Below are 20,649 nucleotides of genomic sequence, written 5' to 3' on the forward strand. Positions count from 1 at the left end.
AGGAGGAGACAGTCATCTATAAATCCAGGATAGGGGCCTGGACCAGAGCCTCCCCTCACAGTCCTAGGAAGAAACCAAGTCTGTTGAACCTTGATTTCCAACTTCTAGCCTCCAGAGCTTTGAGATTATAAATTTCTATTGTTTAAACTACCCAGTCTGTGGTATCTTCTTATAACAGCCCTAGCAAACTAACAGAATACCATTTAATACTAATGATTTAACGTAGAAAATATGTTGATATTTAAATCATAATGTTTATGTGATATTTGAACATCTATTCAATGCTATTAATTATATTTTGAGTAAGATATTGAAAAAGCTTTTACTTCCTTATAAAACATAATTAAAAATTGTAGAATTATACTTTGATAGTCATATATTTGGTATGCATATTTTGCACTTGCATAACTGATTAAAAGGAGAAAAGTCAAAACAGAACAGTCTGAAAGCGTATGCAAAAGAAAAAATAAGAAGTAATAGTAATTATATTTAATTGATAAATAGGCTACCAAGTCATTTTGAATTTGGCTGAGTTTTTCAGAGCTGAAATCATGATTGTAATATTCAACAGATCAATTCTTAAGAGAAAGAAAAAGCTGATTTATTAAAAATGCATAATTACCATCAGATAAAACTTGCATACAAATAAACAGGATGATGCCTAAGAGTAAGATTTCTTTTTAACTCACTCAAATTAGATTAATGGAAAACCCAAATAACAAACAAAACAGTACCTTTAAGCCATTCTGATGTCAGTTTCCATTGAAATATCTCCAATAACCACTGCCAATTAAATACCATTCATGAGAACTTCTGTTTCTAAAATTTGAAACTACTTAAAAGGAAATCTCTGCTGAATACACATTGTACCTACATGTACTGCAAATGAATAAAGAATACCAAATAGACTAGAAAAACTCAATCTTTTAACTTTGACTCTTTTTTTTTTGATGTGTTCTTCATGCCTTCCTCTGAGATTAAAAAAAAAAGTTCTTTTCTATGTTGTATGGTTTAGAGTCATGTCACAATGATCATGACACAATGATCATGTCACAAATTAATCCTGAATAATGCCTTTTGTTCTCCCAGGGTTTTATTTTCTACCAGGAATGAGAGAAATTGAATCAGCTCTTTGTCCTGGTGCACACCCAAAGAGAACCTTCGTCATCTCCCACCCATAGGCTCCCCTGCCCTGGACTTCTCTCCACCCATCATCTTCCCTGAGCAGCCACAGCTGGAACAGGAACCACAGGAGTCAGGGATCTTGCACCCAATGAACAGAAGGATGGCTCTTTCTGGCATGAGAGAGGTAGGACTACCTGCTCTTTTCCAGGTGGCTGTTAAAATCTCAGAAGAGCAGACAGAATGTTCTGATTCCTCTCCTCCCTGTCCTTACCCCACCCCTTGTTCCCAAATGCTGACAGTAACAATGTACATTTATAGGATGACTAGAAATAATTGCTGGGAAAATTTTAGAAATTAATGCATGCAGCACCGTATCTTTAAAAAAGCTGCATGGTTTGTCCCATTGAGCATGATGACCTCCTTGCCCCATAGGGTGATGCTTGCCTTCCACAACACCCTATAATGTGTGGAGGCACAGAGAACAATGGTGCCCATCCCAGGGCCTGGAGATCCCCCATCAGAGAGATCCACGCAAAGGCAGCTATGGCCCTGGAACACAATCATGGGGGTGGAGCTGTAGCTGCTGCGCTCTTCAGAATGGGAGGAGCTGGTAAGACACACAGGCGCCCCGCCCCCCTGACTGTGGGGACAAGGCTGACTTGACCACTGAAGGCTGTGTGCTTAACGTCTCTGGAAGCTGCTGTCCTGACAGATGACAAATGACCCACACAGCCAGTGGATGCCGTTTTAATTTTTTTTTTTTTTTTTTTTGAGGGGAAGGCTTATTTGATTCTTCAACCTGTAGCCTCCCTGAAACATATTCTTCAATGTCTAAGAGACCATTGCTGGCTCCAAGGTCGATTAGAATAAAGCCTCCAGGTAGGTTTTTCTGTCGTATATAACATTAAACATTTGCAAGCAATCTGATTCAAGGCATTCATCTTATGATATTTAGGATGTAAGCCCTTTTATTCCCTAGCTGGTAGAGAAAAAAACGGCTTCAGCAAAGACCAGGTTGAACAGCTTAGCCTTGACAGGGAGCAGAGACAATGTGGTGGAACTTCTCAGTTCGTGCGGCACAAACCCACTCTACTTGTGCTCAGTTAATTCTCCTAAAAGCTATGTGACTTTTCAGAGAATGGACTGCCACCTGCCAAAGCACAGGCAGGCTGTTTGGACCCATTGTCTCCTTTCTATGACCTATTAAATGTCACTGTACTTAGGGCAGAGACAACTATTTATGGAGTGGGACTTGACAGAAAGTACCCTGGGGTGACAGGGACATATGAGGAGTCCTACACAGGACATACTTCTAGCGAAAGTTGAATTAATTTATAAGGTAAAATGCAGCTCAGTTTTAAATAATAAATTTGGGATGATAAGAGGTAAAAAAGACATACAATTGAAATTGTTCTGCGGAGTGGGAAGGAGACTTCGATAAAATAAATATTTGGCTAGAAATCAAATTTTCATTCTCTACACAGAACTGTCACCAGCCTCTAAGGAATCCACAAAGTCTGAGGATGAAGAAAGTAAAACCAGTAACTAAAGGGTCAAGAGGACCAATAAGCACAGCTCCAACAGTTTACTCAGATCTCTCTCATTTGCTTTAAATGTCCCTGATTCTCGTCCTTCTGCCTGAGGTGGTTTGGGGGTTTGTCTTCTGGTCTCCTGCTTGGCTGCCTCTCTGATGAGCTCTTTCCTTGCTGCATTTTTGATATCTCAGTGATCATCTCAGCTACCTATCAGGTACATGAATTTGGCTGTTTAGTTACAAAGTTAACAAGCCAACCTGGAGCTTTTTACCTGTGTCCATGCCCTGCCTCCACACCCCCCAGCTGGTAATGGGAGTTCAGTGATGAGTCCACGCAGCTGCCTAGGCTCTTTTTCCTAGAGACCGTCCCTGGTGCCCCACTGCACTGGACACCTAACCTCCCACACCAAACTTAATTTTTTTTTAAGATTTTATTTATTTATTTGACAGACAGATCACAAGTAGGCAGAGAGCAGGCAGAGAGAGAGGAGGAGCAGGCTCCCCACTGAGTAGAGAGCCCGATGTGGGGCTCCATCCCAGGACCCTGAGATTATGACCTGAGTCGAAGGCAGAGGCTTTAACCCACTGAGCCACCCAAGCGCCCCACCTAACTTAATTCTTGCTGCAAGGAAATGGTTTTGGAGTTCGGTTTGCACAGACAGACAGATGTCTCTTCATGAGTACTTCCAGTGGAACAGCACCTGAGCTCTTCCTCCTGTTTGCCTTGGCTTTCCCAGATTTCTTCCTCCCAGTTGGTTGCCTCCTTATAGGGGGGTTAGGGTCTCTTTGCCTGCTTTCCTAGCTTATAAACCTGATGAGGAAGCCATTTGGTTCAGTCAATGATGCTCTGAGCTTTGGGGAGGAACTAGAAAGTAGAAAGCTATTTGGTTCAGTCGGGAAAGCCCCAACTTTTGAGGAGGAGCCTATGCTCACAGAGGTCCTCTGGACTTCATTTGGTTTGCCTGTCCCTGAAGCTTTCCATATCTTTATATAAAACTGGCCATGTTCTAACTGGGAAATGGAAAATGTTAGCCTTGTTTTATAAAAGAAAGATATTTGGAAATTGGATCTTTAGGATTTTGTTTGCATCTTGTTTACTTGTATATGTTCGTGTATGTTGTACATGAGTGTACACGTAAACATACACATGTATGTTGAACACGTGTATGTTTTACTGCTAGATAATTTCTCTACATTTCATGGTTTTGCTAAAATTAATTTGTAAAAGAGCTCTATTTAGTTGGTTTAAAGGCAAGCGCTTATAAGAATTGGACAATCTAAAACTCAGAAAAATAGAAATACAAATGTATTCAGGTTCATGCAATCTTGAAAAATACTCAGTATTAAAGCTAATTTAAGGTGTGGTTTAATTAAAATGGACATGTCTGTGAAATTATCAGCATTAAATGTAGGACTTTTATTCTGCTTGTGTTTACTGAAAGTCAAATAAGTTCATGTTTCCTTCATTGCAAAATTTGTCAGAAAAGAAAAAAAGGCCTGAAAACTTTGTCAAATGCCTCAAAGTTTTATGGATAATCTAATAGCAAATAGATTTGAATAATTTTAATAAATGTAATTAAAACTACTAGAAATAGTAGGGGAACAACACTGTATGCAAGGAAAGCAAGACCGATTATTTAAAGAGAAAACTTAGGACAAACTCTGAATATAAAAGGAAAGTTGTAGAAGGCTTTTGTGCAAAGGGAACCTTTGGAATAGGAATTTTGTGCATGGTCATGAGGAATGAGATGATGGAGATTAGCGTGTAAACAAGTTAACTAGGGAGTGAGCCCCACCTGGAAAGGAGAAGAGAGAGTCCGAGTACAAGATCAGGTGAGAAGCGAAGCGTCAACAGAAGCCTTAGTTGACTCTGCGACGCGTTCCAAATGCAGGATTACCCTTCAGAACCACCCTGAATTTGGACAAAAGGGCTGGATTCTCTACCCTCCTGTGGAACAGTCTTTGGATGCGAACACCTTGGGGGAGGTGTCATCATCTGTAATTCTAATTATTAAAGTGTTGTATGTCACTGAATTTCCTTGTCAATTACATTATAATAACAGTTTTAGTATCTTTAAGGTCACAAAACTAAACAGTGTAGGACTATTGGAGCTAATGGGGAAAAGGCATTCAAACAGACTCTTGTTTAAAACATTGCTGGTTTGCTATTGTTTCCTTTCCCAGATTTTTTTAAAAATTTTTTTAAATATTTTATTTATTTATTTGACACAGAGATCAAAAGTAGGCTAAGAGGTGGGGGGGGGGGTGAGGTGGGGAGAGAGAAGGGGCAGGAAGCAGGCTTCCTGTTAAGCAGAGAGCCTGATGCAGGGCTCCATCCCAGGACCCTGAGATCATGACCTGAGCTGAAGGCAGAGGCTTAATCCACTGAGCCACCAAGGTGCCCGCTTTCCCAGATTTTAGGCTATCTATGACTTAGGGAAATTTGGTATAACATTCCTTTGTAAACAAATATGAAACATGTATCTTTATTTCCCTACCTGATCCCTCCAGAATTTAGACTCCCTCGCGAGTATTCTTCTATTTCAATAGCAATGCATTTATTTGCATAAGTTTAATAAGGATCTGTTCTCCTTATGTCAGGACACAATTGGAAACACTGGTTATCTTACCAAGGCTTTCACCAGAATGTCATAGTTAAGGGAGATCTGCATAGATTCAGCTATGACAAGACAGCTTTAAGGAACTAAGGTTAACTTGATGGAGCGAATGAATCAACCTGGTACCTTGCTTCCAGGGGTACCAGCTGCCTTCCCAGGTGAGTAAAGAAAATCACTTCCTGGCAGGTGCGGGAAACTTGGGCTATTTGGAGGACCCCAAAAAAGAGGAATTCACCCAAACCTCTAGGTATTGTAGGTGAAGTCAGATGGCAAGTATTTTGCTTGGCTGCTTAGCCTTAAGGGGCGACTAGTAATTCAATCTGAAATTTCTTATGAAAAGTTCCAGGAAAACCAATTTAAAAAAAAAAAAACCTATATGGACCATCACTATTTTGCTCCACTTAGGTAAATAATTAAGCCAAATTTATTACAAACATTTTACAAACAAATTATTTTACAAACAAATTAGTCCTAATTTGGCTATCTTTGGAAATGAGGGTGATTTTAGAGAAATGATGTTTTAGTAAACATACTGTTATGGATGTTAGATTTTAGTGCTGATTAACTGTTTGTGAGAGCTTACTGTTTGCCTATAAAACTGAGTTGGATCCTGAATTCTGGTGTCCTCAATTATCTGGCCAAGTCTCTCCACACTAGTATTTCTAGTTTTCTCCCATTCTCTTGACTTGGAATCATTGAGAAATGAAACTACTCTTTTTCTTAAAACCCTGCAAACTGAAACTATACAGCTTGATGTAAACTTCAGAGAAAAACTGCCACCATGGCCCATGTTTAGGCCATCTTCATGCCTGTTGCTGTATAAACCGCTCAAAGATCCCCAGAGACCTACAGATAATTGAGCAAGTTGATTTCAGCCATTCTGATATGACGGGTCTGCCCCTAGAAAACCCAAAGTTTAGATGTTTATGGACAAGAACAGTTTCACGGATCAAAGACCATTAAGAGCTGGGTGCAATGGTGACCCAGCAGCTGTTGTCCACCGCTGAGAACACCAGAAATCAGACTGGTTGCCCAAGAGAACACCTGGGCAGATCACGCTACCAAGCCAGAGGCTCTGCAGCCTCTGCAGAGATCCAAAAACCTCTGTAATGGCTTTAGCACCAGGCACAGATTTAACTAAAGTTATCAACTGCAATATTCCTTGGAGGACTCAAAAAGACCAAAGGAATGAGGATTCAAACACCATGCTGGCACTAGAACCAGCTGGAAATACAATGAATCCTTATCCCAGAACATCTTATGGGAGAAATATTTAACTTATTCCCCAAAGCTCCTATGTTGGGTGAGATGCTGCTCTTCGATGGACTCAGGGTATATTGCAGGTCCCAGTCTTTGGAGAACTATTTTTAAAATGTATTTGTGGGGCGCCTGGGTAGCTCAGTGGGTTAGAGCCTCTGCCTTCGGATCAGGTCATGGTCCCAGGGTCCTGGGATTGAGCCCTACATGGGGCTTTCTGCTTGGCGGGGAGCCTGCTTCTTCCTCTCTCTCTGCCTGCCTCTCTGCCTACTTGTGATCTCTGTCTGTCAAATAAATAAATAAAATCTTTTTTAAAAAATGTGTTATTTGTGCTAAAAACAATCCTAAGACTGGGTCCTTACCCATTTAAAAAGGTACACAACTCAGAGACCTCAAACCTGGAGGAGACTGGCAAATAGATTTTGCCAGGATACCAAAAACAACAGGTAATTTTTTATTTTATTTTATTTTTATAAATACAACAGGTATTTATAGAGAACTCTACAGACTAGGTTGAAGCTCTTCCATGCTGTTCAAAGAAGGCCTTAAGTTATGAAAACACTTTATGCAAGATCATTCCTAGGTTTGGATTGCCACTAATAATTCAGAGTGACAACGGAGATGCATTTGTGGCAAAAGTCACATAAACAGTGTCCAAAGCCTTGGGCATTAATGGAAATTAAGCTCCTTCCTGAAGACCCAAATAAACTGGAAAAACAGAATAAATGAACATCAAAAAAACGCTGCTTGGACCAGCAAGCCTCTGGTCCAGAGAAATCCATGGACAAGTACAAAAGAAATCCATGGATAAGTACAATAATTTGTTGGTTATAACAGACCTCCCCTAAGGCCCTAGATAAAATAGTATAAGAACAACAAACCAAAGTACAAAAATCCTGGTAACATAGAATATTGGGTTTCAACTTGGAGCTAAAGTTTTCTAAATGAATGCAAAGAGTTTCCATTCCTCTAATTCTGCTGTTTGCCCCATTTTAGCAGGAAGTAACTAGAAGGGTCATTATCCCAATTCCCTCAGGAATGAGCCATAATCAAAAGACAGTGGGGATTGACACCGGTAACCAAAGGGTTAACAGGATCGACAAGCACAGCTGCAACTTTTACCCAGACCTTTCCCATTTGTCTTTAAATTTCCCTGATTTTCCTCTTGCAGCAGGGTGAATCAGATGTTTGCCCTCCTGTCTCCTCCAGCTCTCCTTGGGCTGCCTCCAGAATCAACCCTTTCTTTCGGAGCCCAGTGTCTCAGTGATTGTCTTTGCTGCCCATCAGGCAGATGGACTTGTTTTCGATTACAAAAGAGGCTATCTTATACTTGTACTGGTTTGGTTTCTCTTGTTTTTGTTGTGAGTTTTTTTGTTTGTTTGCTTGCCTGGCACCTAGACTTCACAGTACATGATTACTACTTCTCAATTTCTTATTCATTCAAACAGTAAATAATTTGATGTACCTGTTATGCACAACTCCTTGGCTTCAATGGCTATCACAGGTCAATACTGCATGCTCCCTGCTCTCATGCAGCTTAATCATGTTATCCTCAAATGCGGAATTACAAACCGATTTAATATGGCTTTAATATAGGAAAAAGACTTTCTGAAGATGGGCTTAAACCACAAAGAAGGAGGAAAACCAGAAGGATGTGGCAAATGGACAAGACGAGAAATAGTCATGGGATTTTGCCACATGGTGGTTATTAATGACCTGATATAGAATTTTATTGATGTTTTTAAAGTGGAAACCAGACTGGAGTGTTCTAAACAGGAGTGAGTGGGAGAAAAAGTTATGTAGATAACAGGAAAAAATGAAACCCCACTTTTAAGAAGCTTGGTAGGGAAGAACAGAACAGTAGAGAGAATGTTACCTGGAGGGAGAGGATCAAAGGACAAACTGAAAAACCTAGTAGCTTAGTTTTCTGTCACCTGCAGTCCCTACCCTCATCTCTATAATAAAAATAGCTCATGGACAACATCGTTGCCCAGAGTGAGTGGTGCTTGGACTGGAATCAAAATTACACTCATACAGGAATATTCATTTGGTAAAGTTTAGTATATGCAAAAAGTTCTATTATAGAAAAACTATCCTTTGGACAAGGCAGTAGCGTTATGAAATATAATTTCTCTTTCATTTACAATGGAATTTTACCTGCTTCAATTTAAAATATTTTTAAAAATAATTTCTGGACACACTGGACCAGCATAATTTGCTAAATATTTTGTTTCAAATTTACTATCTCTTAATATTCAATTATATGAACAAATCTGCCTAATCTGTGCTGATGAGGTGTACTAGCATTCCACCTTGTGGATTATATAGACCCATGGCCTTTCACTTACTAAATTAAATATTTAAAGAGAATATTAATGCTTTCAAGCCAAAAGCAGATTATTTCTGCTCTGGGAGTCAGTGCTGCTGCTGCTGAAATGCATAAGACAGGCTTCTGCAGCACAGTAAAATAAAATAATTTGAGGATAACATTGTATACATATATTCCCCTCAAAGCCATATTTTATTATAACTTAGAACACAACTATTTTCACTGACATCAACAAGTCTCACATTTATATTAATTGCATAAGATAACACATTACAATTTTTAACACATTTTTTAAAACTTTTATTTATGCTTCAAATCTTAAGCCCAAGATACATTAACGTCACAGGAAATCCACTCTGAGAAACCTCTTTCTAGGCCAAACACCTGCTTCCCCTCAGACTCCCCAAAACACCGCGCATCCATCCACGTCATTCTCTGTTCACAATCACCGCCTTCCTGCCAGTGCACTGCTCACACCAGATCGGCTCAGCTGTGGCGTTCTGCAGCACGATACAATTTTAATTACAGAAAAAGAGTAATCGGCCCTGTGCCTAAATGGACATCCCTCATATTTGAAAAAATAGACATGAAGGGGCACCTGGGTGGCTCAGTCTGCTAAGTATCAGACTTGGGCTCAGGTCAAGACCCCAGGGTCCTGGGATTGAGCTCCATCCCCTCCAGGCTCAGCTCAGGGAGTCTGCTGCCCCCCCCATCCTATGCCCCTCCCTGCATTTGTGCACTCTCTTTCTCTCTTTTTTTTCTTCTCTCAAATAAATAAATAAAATCTTTAAAAAAAAAAAAAAAGATATGAGACTAAGTAGCTAACATTACACCCACCCAGGGGAGGCATCCTTAACTAAAAGCCACAAAGAGCAAGCCTAATTCCATTCCAAGTGTTAAATAGATTAATTCACCAAAATTGATCCAAGTACCTGGGCTATATTCTCTGCTACTGTTTCTCTTGACATTCTAGCCTCTGGCTACTATATATTTTTCTACAAAGGAAGTATTTAGGATACAGCATATCTAATAAACTCAGAAGGAGTCACTGTTGATCAGATAAGGAAATCACATTCTAAAAAAAAAATGGAAGGAAGCCAATCTGCACACTGGGTTGTGTGGTATGTGAGACCCACTGATTAGAAACAGATTTTAAAAGCCATTCAAGTTCTCCAGCCGGGATGCTAATCTTTTTCCTCCAGAACTGAGTGAAGAAAAATGACAGGGTTATTTTGGAAGCACCGAATTACAAGATCTAGGAATAAGCTACTTCATCAGACGGGCAGCTAGAAAATCCTATTTGCAAAATAGCTCCCACCAGCTTCTTTTATGTCCGAAGTGAGACTCAATTTTGGCTAGAAAATGCACGCCTGTCCGCGGTAAGGAAGAGGAATGGTGGCTCTCCCCGCTATCAGAAACACCGTTGCCTGGATGAATGGACCGCGGGAGCGCAGTGTCTTCCACGCGCAGAACTGACCCGGGTACAGTCGCTGTCTGTCTCCCAGCCCTAAAGAACAATCTCTTCGAGACACCCGGGGAGAATATCCCAAGCAGATGGTTTGAAGCAGGCAGCCGGGGCTGCACAGTGGCCGACTACCCCTCCCGGCACGAAGGTCAGTAAGGAAGAGAGGTTAAAGGCACAAAGCAGCGGAGGGGCGAACTCCCACACCCTCGCGAGGTCTGCGGGCGTTGGGGCATATCTAGGCGGTCCCCGGAGCCAGCCGAGGAGAGACTTGGGACGCAGGCAGGGCAGAAGGTGAGCATAGCCCTCTCTCCCCGCTGCTTTTACCTGCCACAGCTGGAGCATGGCCACTGGCTCCTGCTGAGTCCGCGCCCCGGCTCCGGACCGGACAGCAGCCTCCTCCTCCCCAGCCTGCACCTGCAGTTGAGCCGGCCCTCTCTGGACAGGGTACTCTCGAGGTATCCCAGCGTCAAGGTCCCATGGCTGGGACTTCTCCGCGCCCCACTGGGACGCCCCGGCAGCTTCTCCCGGCTCTCGCCTACGTGCTCCTGAGCTGCCCGGTGCTACAGGGACAAGCACCCTCGCCTGGGACTGAACCCCACCCTGCTCTCTACCTGCCCACCTGGGATGCACTGGCCTGCAATAACCCCGACAGCCCCAGCGTCCTGATAGCTAACCCCGGACTCCGGGTTCCCGCGGGCCGCTCGCTTTGGCTCGATCCGCTCCGGGACCTGGTGATTCGAGTGCAGCCCGGGCACCAGTGCGAGGTGACGGTGCTGGACGCCCTGCCGCTGAGCCACGGTGCGCTCTCCCCCGGCCGTTTCCCCTGCAACTTCGGGCCCCGCCAGGTCCAGTACACTCACTTCGGCTCCCGAAGCCCAGGACGCGCTCGGGTGCGGCTGCAGCTGCGCTATGACGCCCCGACTTACACGCTGGTACGGCCCTTCACGCTAGATGTGGACCTGGTCTTCTCCCAGCCGGGGCTGGTGACCCGCAACAGGCCTTTGTCGGTGGAAAGGCTGCAGGGCTGGAGCCAAGCCATCGACCGGAGAGTGCTGGACTTCGCCTCCCTGGGGAACGGAGCCTCTACCACCAGCAGGTGCTGGCTCACCCTTCTTCCTCCCCAGGGCGGTCCGCTGCCCAAATATGGACGTTTGGTGGACGCCATGGGGACTCCTCTCCCCAGAGGCAAGAGGGTAGACTGTGAGGCTTTTGTCAGAGCTGGGGTGCGGTATCAGCATACTGCCACTATCCTGTCGCCCAATCAGGACTATGTGCCCCTAATGGTGGAGCTGCTAGGGCCAGAGAACGGAGGCGCTGGGTCAGAGGAGGTGCTGTCCCGCGAGCACTTCCAGCTGCTGGTGAGCATCCATGAGGGAGTAGAGAACACTGCACCTAGGCCCAGCTTTGCGGCACTGATGATGATGGAGGTCAGTCAGTTCCTACTAACAGCCCTAACCCCTGATGCATTGGCTGCAGATGACAAGGAGTCTGACCCTGATGACCTGGTCTTCAACATTCGCCATGCCCCCACAACCACGCCAGGGCACCAGGGGTACCTAGTCAGCACTGATGACCCCCTGGGTCTTCCAGTCTCTTTCTTCACCCAGCGTGAGCTACGGAACCTAAAAATTGCCTACCAGCCCCCAACAGAGAAACTGGATTCAGAGCACCTCTTCCAGCTGGAGCTGGAGGTGGTGGACGGAGATGGCGCCACCTCAGACCCCTTTGCCTTCACGGTGATAATGAAACCCATGAACACCCTGGCCCCAGTGGCTAGATGTAACCAGGGACTGCTTCTATTTGAAGGTCAGTTAAAGCCTCTGTCCAGCACCCACAGCCTTCAGATTGGGGATCATGATAACCTAGAAGAGGTGATAGTAACTGCAGTAAGGGGCTTGAGGCACGGGCAGCTGGTGGTGCTTGGGACACCAGCTGGGTGTAAGCATTTCACACCAGAAGACCTGGCAACAGGGCGAGTGGTGTACCAGCATGACGGCAGCAACACCTACAGTGATAATATCATTTTTCGGATGGAGGATGGGTGCCACCAGGTGGAATTCCTCTTCCCTGTCACCATCATACCTGTTGATGATGAACCACCAAAGGTCAAGGCCAACAACGGGCTCTCGATTACAGAAGGACAGGTGGTCCAGATTTCCCCCTTTGTCCTGAGTGCTACTGATCCTGACTCTGATGACTCAACCATCCACTTCGTGCTGGAAGACCAGCCTCTAGAAGAAAAAAAGGAAGAAAGAGGGTGGGATCTGGCCCCTGGTTCCTCCTACTCAACTCAGCACCTGGGGGAGATGTTCCTGCGGCAGGCTGAACCACCTCTGTCCCCTGAAGATGAAGATTGGTATTATGTGGAAAAAGAAGGACTTTATGAGAAGGTGGTGACTGAGTGGCTTCAGCAAGACATCATGGAAGGGAAACTCTTCTACCGCCATCTTGGACCCCATAGCCCTCAACCTGTAATGGCTCAGCTGACTTTCCATGTACAAGATGACCATGACCCACCCAACCTATCCAACCAGCACTTCTTCACAATCAAGGTCCAACCAGTGGATCTGCAGAGTCCAGAACTATTTCCAGGAACTACCCTAGAAATGACTGTGCACCAGTACCAACTCACTCACTTCCAGAAGAAATTTCTCCAATATATTGACCAGGACTCAGATGACCAGAATCTGTGGTACACCTTACTGACACCCCCAACTGACACAGATGACAACCACCAAGTCCGGGCTGGAGAAATTGTGTTCACTGATTCACCAGATATGCCCATCATGAACTTCACCCAGGCTCAGGTAAATCTCCATAAAGTTGCCTACCAGCCACCACAGAAGAAGCTGGGTGTCGTACCACGGGTTTTACAGTTCACCTACCAAGTGGAGGATGCTGCAGGCAACAGTGTACCTGGAACATTCACATTATTCCTGAAACCTGTAGACAACCAGCCTCCAGAAGTCACCAACAGAGGCTTTACTGTCTTAGAGGGAGGAAATTTTATCCTCAGCAGTAATGAACTGGATGTCATAGACCCTGACACTGATGTTGACCAGATTGTCTTCATATTAGTCTGGGGTCCCCAACATGGACACCTGCACTACTTAAATAGACATATGGTTCCAGGGGAACTTTTCATGCAAGCTGATATTATTAATGGGAAGGTCTCTTACCAGCACAGCAGAGACCAGTCTGCCAACGACAACTTCCATCTGGAGGTAAGTGACAGGGTGCACCACATACCCATCACCGTCCAGATTTCTGTGCATCCTGCTGCAGCTTATAAAAGTCCCAGGATCTCTATTACAGGTAGTCCATTATTAGATGTTTCCATAGATGTACTAGAGAGAAGAGCCACTAGGATCACCATAGGCATGATACGTGGCAAAAAGAAGGGTGCAGGTGACTTGATGCTATCTTTCATTATGGAGGATAGTCCCAAATTGGGTACTCTTCTAGTGAATGGTTTACCTGCAGGACGATTCACCCGAGAGGACCTCATCAGTGGGGCAGTAGTCTATGTCCACACTGGGGGTGAAGTTGGCTTCCAGAAACAACATGATACCTTTAGCCTCACCCTTTCCAAGGATTCTTATCAATGGGTGGTGGGAGACAGCATAGTGGAGAGAGTGCGGGTGCAAGTGGTTGTGCTGCCTGTGGATAATGTGGCACCCACAGTCTCGGTGGGGGAGTCTTATATTGTTGATGAAGGTGGTAAGAGTCCCTTGACCTTACGACATCTCAATATTGAAGATGTGGATACACCCCAAGATGAAATCCTATGCACAGTGACTGGTCAGCCAGCCTCTGGCTACCTGGAAAACATTGCACCAGCTCCTGGCTCAAAAGAATCACGGGCTGGTAGCCCCATCAGTGCTTTCTCTATCAAAGATGTCCAAGCGAGGCATATCAGTTATGTACAGAGTATTCACAAGGGGGTAGAGCCACAAAAAGATCAATTCACCTTTCATTGCTCCGATGGCATCAACTTTTCCCCAAATGTCTTCTTCCCTATAATCATCTTACCCACCAATGACGAGCAGCCTGAACTCTTTGCCGGTGAGTTTGTGGTATTAGAGGGGATGAGCCTGGTCATAGACACCCCACTGCTCAATGGAGCAGATGCTGACTTGCCACCAAACGAGCTTCACTTTCAGCTCACAGCCCTCCCTCAGCATGGCCGAATCGTCCAGCAGCTGGCCACAGGCAGCCAGCCCATCCACAGCTTCACCTTACAGGAAATCCAGGAGGCTTCTACTATTGTGTATGAGCATGATGACTCTGAGACCACAGAGGATAGTTTTGAGGTCTGGCTGAGTGATGGCAAGCATACCACCCACAGGAAGATTCCCATTATGGTGATCCTGGTGGATGATGAAACCCCTCGACTGACCACCAATGCTGGACTGGAAGTAGAGACTGGACACACTGAGGTCATCACAAATTGGGTCCTTAAGGCCACAGATTTGGACTCCAGTAAAAAGAGCCTCAGTTTTGTCCTCCATTCAGGGCCTCAACAAGGGCTTCTACAGCGGCTGAGAAAACCCAGAGGGGAGGTGAGAAATAACCTCACCCTAGGAATGAACTTTACCCAGGATGAGATTGACAGAAGCCTCATCTGTTACACCCACACAGGCCAAGATGGAGTTCTTGACATTATCAAGTTCGATGTGACTGATGGGATTAACCCTTTGATAGGCTGCTACTTCTACATCACTATTGGGAGCTTAGACAGGGTCTTCCCTGAGGTGGTTAGCAAAGGGCTGACCCTGACAGAAGGTGGAAGAGTGACCCTTACCACCAATCTGCTTAGCCACAGTGACCTCAACAGCTCCAATGAACAGCTTCACTTCAGAATCACACAGGCTCCTAGCCTCGGGCACCTGGAGAGCTCCGACCACCCTGGGAAGCCCATTGCCTCTTTCACTCAGCTTCAGTTGGCTAGCAACAAAATATTCTATGCCCACACTCCAAATGATGAGATAAAGACCGACAGCTTTGAGGTTCAAGTGACTGATGGACTCAGCCGCATGTTCCGAACCTTCAGGATCTTCATCACAGATGTGGATGATAAGAAACCTATCCTAACCATCCATAAACTAATACTGCACAAAGGGGAAGGCAAACACATCACTCCCTTTGAGTTGACAGTGGAAGACAAGGATACTCCCGATGATCTTCTCCTCTTCACTGTCACCCAGCTCCCCATCCATGGTAGGATTTTGTATAATGGCAGTCATCCTGTGACCACCTTCACCAAGCGGGACCTGAATGAGAACCTGATTAGCTACTGGCATGATGGGAGCAAGACAACTGAAGACAGTTTCTCCTTCACTGTGACAGATGGCACTCATGCTGATTTCTATGTCTTCCCAGACACTGTCCTAGAGACACACAAACCTCAGGTAATGAGGATCCACATAAACCCTCTAGACAACAGACTCTCCCAGATTGCCACTGACAGAGGCGTGTCACCCTTGAAGCGCCTTCACACTGGACACGTGAGCTTCCTGATTACCAACAGATCTTTGAGGGCAGGGGATCAAGACAGTTTCCATGGGTTTCTGAAGTATAAAGTGACCAGAGGACCAGAACATGGCTTCATTATCAACATTGGCCTTGGAAACCAGAGCACGCGAGTGTTTGTGCAAGGTTAGTAACAATGTCCCTGATGCCTCCGTCCCTCTCCTTGAGCAGATCGGATCTCCCAATTCTGTATAAAATTTTCCCAACCTCAGCCCACTGACAGAAAGATTTTGATTCTAATGAAATATGGTGGAATATGAGATTATTCTGGTAGTAAAAAAGGGCAACTAGTCCTTTTCCAGCCATCTCATCAGGATGCCCATTTAATTCTCGGACATCTAGTAAAGCTGGTAGTTATGCCCTAAAATTGCAGAATGCAGGTGGACAGTTTCTGCTTCTGAAATCCCCCTGTAAGATAAGATTACATTAATTTTGGTAATATCAGTTTAATTTCAAATTTTAAGTCATGACAAACCTAGGAATTGTTTCCCTGGTTTATCAGTAAGTTTAGATTTCTGAAGATGATATTTTTTGCATTTAGGTTTGGGAGATAAATATTACACTGCACATTTTATTGTAGTATTCAAATGTAACTTATGTATCTAAAAAAAAAGCATAGAACTAAATTTTCCTAACTGTGTGGTGATATATGTTTTAAAGAACTTTTTAAAAATATATTTGTCATCACTACATGGTGAATTTGAAGCAGGCTCCTCTGTTTTCCCAAGTAATGTGACACCTGCTGTCTTTGGCATCTCTTTACATTGTCTTAAAACTATTTCATGTAGCTTTATGTATGAGATGTGAAAAGATACATGGAAGGCAATCTTAGATTAAAACTTATGAAGGGTTAAAAAATAGTCCAGTTACATTTTCAGAATCGCTTCTAAAGCCAATGAAATCATGTGGTTTTATAAGAATCATCTTTATAAATAAATACCTCCAAAATGCATATTGTCTTTAATATACTAATAGTGATCCATACCCAAAAAAACACAATTACAAACCAAGTGACAAATCTCAAAAATCCAAGAAAATAGGTAATAACAAAATCGTGATTTTATTCCCATTTTCTTTTTTCTTAGAATACTGCAGTTATTCTTGATTAAATTCATTTGACTAATAGTTAATGAATAACCACTGTCATTCCAAGCTCCAGGCTTATACAGAACCAGCTGGGCTCAGCTTTCCATAGAGGGCCAGGGTGTTGTAAAACATGGATCACTGGAATGTCTTTCTTGTTGGGGATTATCCTAAGATCATACACATAGCACAGTAACAAAAGTTTAATCTAACGTTTCTATTTTTGCCAGTGTAACTTTAAGAAAAAATTTGATTCATTTTCACTTAATCATTTTTTAAAAGTTAGATTTGTATGCATTTAATCATTTTTAAATTTCTTTATTGTCATATTTTCATGCCTTAAACCACTGAAGTTGTTATATACTCATTTTCTATTGTGCCAATATGATGAGTGATACTTGCTCTTTTATTAGCTGACGTTGATGAAAGGAAGATCTGCTATGTCTTGAATGAAGGCAGCAGAGCAACAAAGGATATCTTCTACTTCTCTGTTGAAGACAATGGTAAGTCAGTGTTGAAACCTTAAAAGGGAGTCTTGGTTACTTAAAATCAATATGAAACTAGAAAATAATTAAATTATTTACATAGTAATTGCAGTCGGTATATGTCATAATACAAACACGAATTCTTTTTGCTCCATTTGCAATCCTATGTCAAATGATTCTTGACATATCATTATTTTGGAAGGGAAAGCAATGAGGAATTTCAATAATAAGATATGAAGTATTTTGCCTGACCTAGATTATGTGTGATGTCCTATAGGCAAGTCAATCTGTTCTGGTGGTTCTGAGATCTGACTGGTGGCTTCTGTCATTCTGGAACAAATTACAAAGTCCAACTTTAGATTTTGTGAGGATTTTCAGCTCCAGAGCCGAATCTTAACGGCTCCTTGATCTCCAAATTGTAATATTCCTGGATGGAGTAAAAATTATGTTGACCACCATTGAGGAACACTTGCTTTAAAAATTGCCTTTGTAAGCTGCCCTCTATCCTCAAAGTAGCATAATGGGAAGCAACAAGCTAGCAGAAGGTGCTTGATTCAGCCAGAAATGGGCTGATTATGTCGTTGAAGAAAAATTATTTTGCAGAATGACAGAATAATTACAAAAATTATGTCCATGTGCTGCTTGCTGCTCAATAACTTTTTCAGTATAAATCATTACTCATTTCTAGTGAGTAACGTGCATTTTCTTTCATAATCATATGCCATCATTCAGGACTGTTTGGGAAAATAGTCCTACCTGAAGGCTGCACAGTATATTGTGTCTGAATCCCAGCCATACCCTGTGTGACTTTGAAAGAAGTAACCTGGGCCTCTCAGTGACTCATTTCACTCATGTGTAAAATGGTGGTCTTCATACCACTTCCAAAGGGCTGCCAAGAGGATTAGTGAGATAATATATGTAAAGTGTTGGGCACAAAGTAGATGCTTATTAATAATAAGTCACCTTCTCCACTCTGATGAGACTATGGTGGAAACCACTGACCCCTTCTCTCCATCTTCTCACTTAAAGTTTAAAATCTGATCTTTCCTTCATCCTCCAACTTCCTAAGGACCAAAGTCACTAAAAAGATGAAGATGAATTCAAGCCTTCTAAATGGACTCACTAATGTAAAGCATATATGAGACTCAAATAGTTTATAATGACTATTTTTCTTTCTGTTTTCTAGAAGAATGATATTCTAAAAGGATGGGCAACTGACTTGCATGTTATACTTTCTGGATGACATCAGAAACAAGAGTCAGTCTGTGATGATAAATGTGAATTTTATATTGTGACCATTCTTGAGTACTTTCTATGGGCCAGGCAATGCTTATATACATTATGACTTCTGATCCTCACTGTAAAATAAGAGATAAACATTACGATGCCTATTTTTAAATGAGGGCACCAAAGTTAACTAACTGGATGGAAGCCATCCAAGTAACAAGCAGGTGAACTGGAATCAAACCCAGGTAGTGCAGATTCCAAAGCCAGGGTTCCTAACCACCATTGCTCCACCACCTCTGTTCATGAGGCCAAAAGTATGGACAGAAGTCAGGGAATAAAGCAAAGACAGCATTTCCTCACCTCACAAAGAAGCTTCTATTAAATTAAAGTGATAATAATAACCAAACATAGATTCCAAAATATTTGAGGACACCTTTGCTCAAGGTGTGGATGGTAAAACACATATGTATGTCCATATGCTGATTCAATATTTATGCATTTACTTGTTCCCTGGATTTTGTTCTTGTTTTCTGAGAGTCAAGCACAGAGCTAAGACCCATATCTGCCCATTTGGAGCTTTCTTGGAATAACTTAAAACTGCTAAAGAACTTGCTTAAACATTTTCGTGTCAGGTATTTTCAAATTTTATAAATTTTTTTTCTCTACAAGAGCTGACTTGATATTTGCTTTTAAAATATCCCAGTTTGAGGGTGGGGAGTACCTGGATTGGCTCAGTCTGTTAAGCATCTGCCTTCAGCTCAAGTCATGATCCCAAGGTCAGGGATAGATCCCCACATCGGTCTCCAAGCTCAGTGGAAAGCATGCTTATCCTTCACCCTCTCCCTCTGCCTGCCGCTCTCCCTGCTGTGCTTTCTCTCTCTCTGGATCAAATAAATAAATAAAATCTTAAAATATATGTAAAATAATAATAATAAAATAAAATATCCCAATTTTAAAAATATTTCCCAAATGGCATAAGATTTATAATTTATTAATTTTTTTTTATCTTGACAACATATAGCACTAGCAAAAGGTACTGCTTCCAGTTATTTAAGCTTTTGAAACTGGGCACACTTCCAGGGCTGCATTTTTTACCAATGGGTTGGTGTTGGTGGTTGTACCAACTTTGAAGGCATTAAAAGAAGCCTGTGCCCTACCTCTAGGACTGGGCATTAGGCACATCCATAGGTGAGCTCAAGGGTCTTAAAGGTGGAACTATTGGCAATATTACTCTATTGGCAATGTATTAGAACCCCAAGCTGGACAGCAAGAGGCTTCCAGTGCATGGGCTCTGAAACCAGGCTGTCTGCACTCAAACCCCAGCACTACACTTCAGTATATCTTTGAGAAATGGTGCTTTAGTTTGCTCATCTGTGACTCGGAGATGATTATAGTTTGTATCTCATAGAATTATTATGAGAATTTCATTGGTTTCCCATTGCCACTCCAAAGAATTACCACAAGTTTAGTGGCCTAAAACAACACAGACTTTTAAGTCTGTTGTTCAGAAGTCCAAAGTGGTTCTTTCTGGGCTAAAATCCAGGTTTGGGCAAGGCTGCCTTCCTTTCTGAGGACTCTAGGGGAGAACCCATGTCCTTGCCCTTTCTAGCTTCTAGAAACTGTCCCATTTCTCCATGTTCAAAGCCAGAAGTGTCCAGTCTTCCTCATTAGCTTCACTCTGGCCCCAACTCTCCTGCCTCCCTCTTTCCCTACGAGAATCGCTGTGATTCCATCGGGCTCACCTGAATAATCCAGGATACTGTCCTCCCCACCCCCCCCCAGAATCGTTAATCACACCTGCAGAGTCCCTTCGGCCACGTGTTACATGCACACGCTCTGGGAATTAAGATGTGGACGTCTTTGGGGACCCATCGTCGTAAGCACCTCGAGTCCTAAAAAAGGAACACACATGAGACCCTGAAGAGTGCCTGGACAAAGGAAATACACGATGGGTGTTATCATTTTTAGAATTAATAGCTGAGATACCAAGTGTT

The 20,649-nt window shown here is 43.1% G+C and overlaps 1 protein-coding gene across 1 annotated transcript in view; it reads left to right on the forward strand.

The window, feature by feature from the left end:
• Positions 1–10,804: 10,804 nt before the first annotated feature.
• Positions 10,805–20,649, forward strand: part of FREM3 (FRAS1 related extracellular matrix 3) — an 82,744-nt gene continuing 72,899 nt past the window's right edge. The window contains exons 1-2 of the mRNA XM_044268036.1: positions 10,805–15,986; positions 17,357–17,446. Coding sequence (XP_044123971.1) covers positions 10,805–15,986; positions 17,357–17,446 — 5,272 coding nt within the window. The remainder of the gene's footprint in view (positions 15,987–17,356; positions 17,447–20,649) is intronic.

This window comes from Neovison vison, chromosome 11 (genome assembly GCF_020171115.1).
Source record: "Neovison vison isolate M4711 chromosome 11, ASM_NN_V1, whole genome shotgun sequence".
NCBI lineage: Eukaryota > Metazoa > Chordata > Mammalia > Carnivora > Mustelidae > Neogale > Neogale vison.